The 5,943-nt window shown below is 37.3% G+C and overlaps 2 protein-coding genes across 7 annotated transcripts in view; one reads left to right on the plus strand and one right to left on the minus strand.

The window, feature by feature from the left end:
- Positions 1–2,757, plus strand: part of LOC107707973 (F-box only protein 7-like) — an 11,129-nt gene extending 8,372 nt beyond the window's left edge. For 2 of the 5 annotated variants that reach the window (XM_016512102.1, XM_016512099.1), the window contains 4 exons: positions 111–206; positions 280–456; positions 1,148–1,194; positions 2,202–2,757. In XM_016512102.1, the coding sequence (XP_016367588.1) occupies positions 111–206; positions 280–456; positions 1,148–1,194; positions 2,202–2,516 (635 nt within the window). In that variant the 3' untranslated portion in view covers positions 2,517–2,757. Of the gene's footprint in view, positions 1–110; positions 207–279; positions 457–1,147; positions 1,195–1,451; positions 1,499–2,201 lie in introns of all 5 variants that reach the window. The other 3 variants (XM_016512103.1, XM_016512101.1, XM_016512100.1) reach the window with 3 other exon arrangements.
- Positions 2,758–3,792: 1,035 nt separating this feature from the next.
- The window catches only part of echdc3 (enoyl CoA hydratase domain containing 3), a 6,364-nt gene continuing 4,213 nt past the window's right edge, over positions 3,793–5,943 (minus strand). For both annotated transcript variants that reach the window (XM_016512106.1, XM_016512105.1), the window contains exons 4-5: positions 4,796–4,996; positions 3,793–4,244 (exon numbers count right to left, since the gene is read on the minus strand). In XM_016512106.1, the coding sequence (XP_016367592.1) occupies positions 3,906–4,244; positions 4,796–4,996 (540 nt within the window). In that variant the 3' untranslated portion in view covers positions 3,793–3,905. The remainder of the gene's footprint in view (positions 4,245–4,795; positions 4,997–5,943) is intronic.

A 5,943-nucleotide genomic window follows, 5' to 3' on the forward strand; every position in this document is an offset into this window, starting at 1 on the left:
TTTTTGTTTTTTTGGACAAACTGTATTATTTTTTCTTTTGTTATTTTCTATAGTAATTGTGCTGTTGTTTTTAATCGGAGCATCTCAGCAGGTTCTGTGTGTTTCTGCAGGTGGCTGCGCAGGCGTGGTCTACACAGACTTGCGCAGACTGTCTCGTCTCTTTAAAGATCAGCTGGTGTATCCGCTCATGGCCGCCGCCAGACAGGGGGATTATTACGATTCCTCTCTCAGTGCTAATGCCACACGCAGTATTTAATGAGTGTGTGTGTGTGTGTGCAGCGCTGGGTCTGCCGGCTCTCTTCGGTCTGGCTGTTCTTCCTCCTGAGCTGCTGTTGCGTGTGTTGCGGCTGCTGGACGTCGTCTCTCTCGTCTCGCTGTCGGCCGTGTGCCGAGACCTGACCGTCGCTACCCATGATCCTTCACTCTGGAGACACCTGCTGCACAGAGACTTCAGGGGTAACACACAGACAGACAGACAGACAGACAGACACACACACACACACACAGATACACAAACAGACACACACACATACACACACACACAGACAGACAGACAGACACACACACACACACACAGATACACAAACAGGGGGTAACACACAGACAGACAGACAGACAGACAGACAGACACACACACAGACACACACACATACACACAACTGACCAAATTATATTTTCTATCCCCTAAACCAGGGCTGTCCAAACTCGGTCCTGGAGGGCCGGTGTCCTGCAGAGTTTAGCTCCAACCCTAATTAAACACACCTGAACCAGTTAATCAAGCTCTCTCTAGGCATAGAAACTTCCAGTCAGGTGTGTTGAGGCAAGTTGGAGCTAAAGTCTGCAGGGCACCGGCCCTCCAGGACCGAGTTTGGACAGCCCTGCCCTAAACCTACCCCTTACAGAAAACCTGTTTGCATTGTTACACTTTCAAATAAACATCATTTACTATTTTTAATAATTTTTTTCCCTCATGGGGACCACAGGCCGGTCCCCACAATGTCAAAAATGTCAGGTTTTACTATCCTTGTGGGGACATGTGGTCCCTTCAATGTAGCATAAAGTACACACACACACACACACACACACACACCAGACAGCGTGTGTACTGATGAAGTGTCAGTAATGCGAGTGTTGTGTTGTTTTGCAGTGTGTTTTCCTGCAGGAAATCAACACCGAGACACTGACTGGAAGGAGGTGAGCCAAACACAGCTCTTATTCATACTTATAAACCAAATCCTATAATGGCTCATTATTGGCACTCAATAAACATTAAAAAACTGAGAATTAATTAGGATCATTTTAATATAATATAATATAATATTTATTTATTTTTTATATACAATATGAAATTATTAAAAATTTATTTAAAATGTGTACTGGGACAGTCTTCCCACTTCTGTAAAGACTAGCTACAGCACAGTGAAAGACTCGAGTGTTGTGTTGTTTTGCAGTGTGTTTTCCTGCAGGAAATCAACACCGAGACACTGACTGGAAGGAGGTGAGCCAAACACAGCTCTTATTCATACTTATAAACCAAATCCTATAATGGCTCATTATTGGCACTCAATAAACATTAAAAAACTGAGAATTAATTAGGATCATTTTAATATAATATAATATAATATTTATTTATTTTTTATATACAATATGAAATTATTAAAAATTTATTTAAAATGAAATAAACATGCAGATAAATAGATATTAATCAGTGATTTTATAATGTAACCATTTATAAAAAAATATAATATAAAATATATTAATTTTACATTAATAAATCAATGTTCATTAATTATATTAACAATTAATTTAATTTAATTTATGCATTTAGCAGACCCTTTTATCCAAAGCGAATTACAGTGCATTCAGGCTATACATTTTTTTTAAAAAGACAAAACGCAATTATAAAATTATAATAATTTTTTATAATAATTAAATGAATGAAAAAATTGCAATTTATGCATTACCTATTGCCAAACTAAATTGAATATATCCAAAGCGACTTACAGTGCATTCAGGCTATACATTTTTAAAAAAAATACAAAACGCAATTATAAAATTATAATAATTTTTTATAATAATTAAATGAATGAAAAAATTGCAATTTATGCATTACCTATTGCCAAACTAAATTGAATATTATATGACTTATTTTACACAATTAACACAATTTTAAACTCCTAACTGTCCTTTTTTGTCCTCAGCTTTACAAAAAGAAGCTTAAGCAGAGGAAGGAGAATGAGCGCAGGGGCAGATGCCGCTTTTTCCCGCCGCATGTGCCTCCGATTTTCCCGCTCACCCCCATCCCGTCCGCTCCGCTTCCTCTTCCTCTTCCTCTCTATCCTCCCGGCATCATCGGCGGAGATTACGACCAGGCGCCCGTCATCCTGCCCCGCCCACGCTTCGACCCCATTGGCCCGCTCCCAGGTCACCTGCCAGGATTGGGCGTTCCCATTGGCCGACGGAGCCTGAGGCCGGGAGGAAGTCGCCCGGCGGACGTCAGGAGAGGTTTCATTTGAACACTTAAATGCTTGTTTTTCCAAACAGGGAGAGGTCCAATTATTTTGATGGTCTGATGTTTTTGTTCTTCGTTAATTAAAGCATTCCTGGGACATTCAGACCGACAAACACACTGCAAAGATTCATTACAGGAATAATTCACCCAAAAACATTACAAATGATGCATTATAGAGCAAGATGTGTTTAAGGCATAAACAACATTCAATAAAAAGTTTGATTGCTTTGTCAAATCTGAGATTATATTTCATATTTGATTACATTACCATGATTAAATGTTATTTATTTTATATTAAAATATTAATTTACAACAGTAACATATTTCAGATTGGAGTTAAAATAATAATTATAATTTTATTATACTGTTTGGTAATATTATTGGATATTTTTTTATTTGATATTTGGTAATTTGTACTTTAAAACAGTCTTCTCTTTTTACAGTTAGATAAAATAATTAGTTTAAAAATATTATTATAGACTTAAAATAATAAAATACTAATTTTTTTAATTTTACAGCACAATTGTAATTTACAAAAGTAATATATTTAAATATTTTTATTAGTTAAAAATTATTGTTATTAGTATTATTATTATATTGTGTGATATTATTTGATGTATTTCATATATTTACAGTAAAATATATTCCGGCATTCTCTTTTTTTATAATTAGTTATAATTCTATTAAATATTATTAAGTTATTTTAAGTTTATAATTAGTTAAAATAGAGTTAAACAATAATTATATAGTTTGATAATATTATTTGGTAAGACAGTAATTATCAAATATTCATTTGTATTTTACAGTACAGATGTAATTTACAACAGTAATATTTCAGCCTTCTTTTACACAGTAATAATAATAATCATTATTATATTGTTTGATAATATTATTTGATAATTTATTATTTGATATTTTCTTTTATTTCTCTTTATATAATATAGTTAAACAAAAATTATATTGATTGGTAATCTTATTTGATAAAACAGTAATTATCAAATATTCATTTTTATTTTACAGTAGATGTAATTTACAACAGTAATATATTTCAGCCTTCTTTTACACAGTAATAATAATAATAATCATCATTATTATTATATTGTTTGATAATATTATTTGATAATTTACTATTTGGTATTTTCTTTTCTCTTTATATAATATAGAGTTAAACAAAAATTATATTTTCTGATAATCTTATTTGATAAGACGGTAATGATCAAATGTTCATTTTTATTTTACAGTACAGATGTAATTTACAACAGTAATATATTTCAGTCTTTTTTTAGAATTAGAGTTCACATAATTATAAAAAAGATTATTGTATTTTTAGGCATTACACGTGATGTGTTTGAGGCACAAACAGCACTGAGTGAAGCTGCAGTGTTTCTCTGGATCAGTGAGTGTTTGTGTCGACAGCATCAGTGTTGCTCCACACAGGTTTGCGTTTCTCCAGGAACGCCCGGATGCCCTCCTGACCGTCCCGCAGGGTCAGGTTCTCCAGCATGGCGGCGGCAGCAGAGGCGTAGGCTGCGTCCCGGCCCAGAGTCATCTGTCTGTGAAACACAGCCTTCCCCAGAGCCACCACGGGCCGACTGCTCTCACACACCCGGCGGGCCACAGCCAGCGTCTCCTGCTCCAGCTGCTCCTCCAGCACCACCTTACTGACCAGCCCATGCAGCAGAGCGTCCTGAGCCGAGACGGGACGCCCCGTCAACAGCATCTCCATTGCAACCTGGACACAGGGCACAGACTGCACTCAAAGGGACAGAACCATACTTCTTTCTTCTACATTTACATTTGTGACCCTGGAGTTCAAAACCAGTCATAAGGGTCAATTTTGTGAAATTGAGATGTATACATCATCTGAAAGCTGAATAAATAATATTTCCATTGATGTATGGTTTGCTAGGATAGGACAATATTTGGTCGAGATACAACTATTTGAAAATCTGGAATCTGAGGGTGCAAAAAAATCTAAATATTGAGAAAATCATCTTTAAAGTTGTCCAAATGAAGTTCTTAGCAATGCATATTGGTCCGTGTACTTTTGCTTCCATTCGTTTTTCGTTTTTTAACCATGACGGAAAAAACGAAAAAAGAACGGTTATTGTATTTATAAATGCCATGCTGAAAACCAAAATTGAAATTACAACCGTACACACAAAAGTATTGTTGGCTATTGCTACAAATATACCCCAGCGACTTAAGACTGCTTTTGTGCTGCAGGGTCACATTTCTCTCACTCTCTCTCTCTCATATAATTAATCTGGCTGTGACCTTGACCTTTCTAGGCACCGCTCGTCCTATGGCCACTCCAGGTGTGGAGCAGAACAGGCCCACGTTGACTCCAGGTGTGGCGAAAGTGGATTTATCCGTCGCTATAGCGATATCACAGCTGGCCACTAACTGGCAACCCGCTGCCGTGGCAACACCGTTCACCATAGCGATGACCGGCACTGGGATGTCCTGGATCAGGGTCATGACCTTTGAGAAAGAGCACAGTTTATTCCACTGCATTCACACACACACACACCATAGACTATAGAAATACAAAGACGGTTCACTCCTATACTTATGAATGAGAGAAACTGCAACGCGCAATATGGCGAAATAGTCCCGCCTTCTAAATGAAAGAGCCAATCGCTGATTGGTAAAGTCGTTGCATCACTGCAGCGGCCGTTAGAAGCTTCGGTTTCCATAGAAACCTGAGGCTGGACCAGCCGATGCACCAGTGTTGCCAAGTCTGCGGTTTTCCCGCGGAATTGGGCTACTTTAACACTGTTGCCGCGGGTTGTATTTCATGTCTGCGGGTTTAAGCGACCCCAAGAACGTGATATTTAGCCCTTGAAATCGTGTATTTTACCCCACCGGAATGCGATTTTTACCGGGGGATCCCCCTCGAAACGTGACTGGGCTAGTTTTGAGTAGCAATTGGGCGGGTTTTGTTGTGAAAACCTGGCAACCCTGCGACGCACAGTCTTAAGCGCGTTATGACTGTGCTTGCGCATTGGCTGGTCCAGCCTGAAAAATACGCTTTTTTAGCTCAATTTGATCATAAGAAACAACATTCATGGGGCAGTTCATTTCAGATTTTGTTGCTGATTTGAAATATGTGACCCTGGAGCACAAAAGCAGTCTTAAGTCGCTGGGGTATATTTGTAGCAATAGCCAAAAAATATTGTATGGGTCAAAATTATAGATTTTTCTTTTATGCCAAAAATCATTAGGACATTAAGTAAAGATCATGTTCCATGAAGATATTTTGTACATTTCCTACTGTAAATATATCAAAACTTAATTTTTGATTAGTAATATGCATTGCTAAGAACTTCATTTGGACAACTTTAAAGATGATTTTCTCAATATTTAGATTTTTTTGCACCCTCAGATTCCAGATTTTCAAATAGTTGTATCTAGGCCATATGTGGTCC

The sequence above is a fragment of the Sinocyclocheilus rhinocerous genome, unplaced genomic scaffold, assembly GCF_001515625.1.
Source record: "Sinocyclocheilus rhinocerous isolate Xijiao unplaced genomic scaffold, SAMN03320098_v1.1 scaffold475, whole genome shotgun sequence".
In the NCBI taxonomy this organism is placed as follows: domain Eukaryota; kingdom Metazoa; phylum Chordata; class Actinopteri; order Cypriniformes; family Cyprinidae; genus Sinocyclocheilus; species Sinocyclocheilus rhinocerous.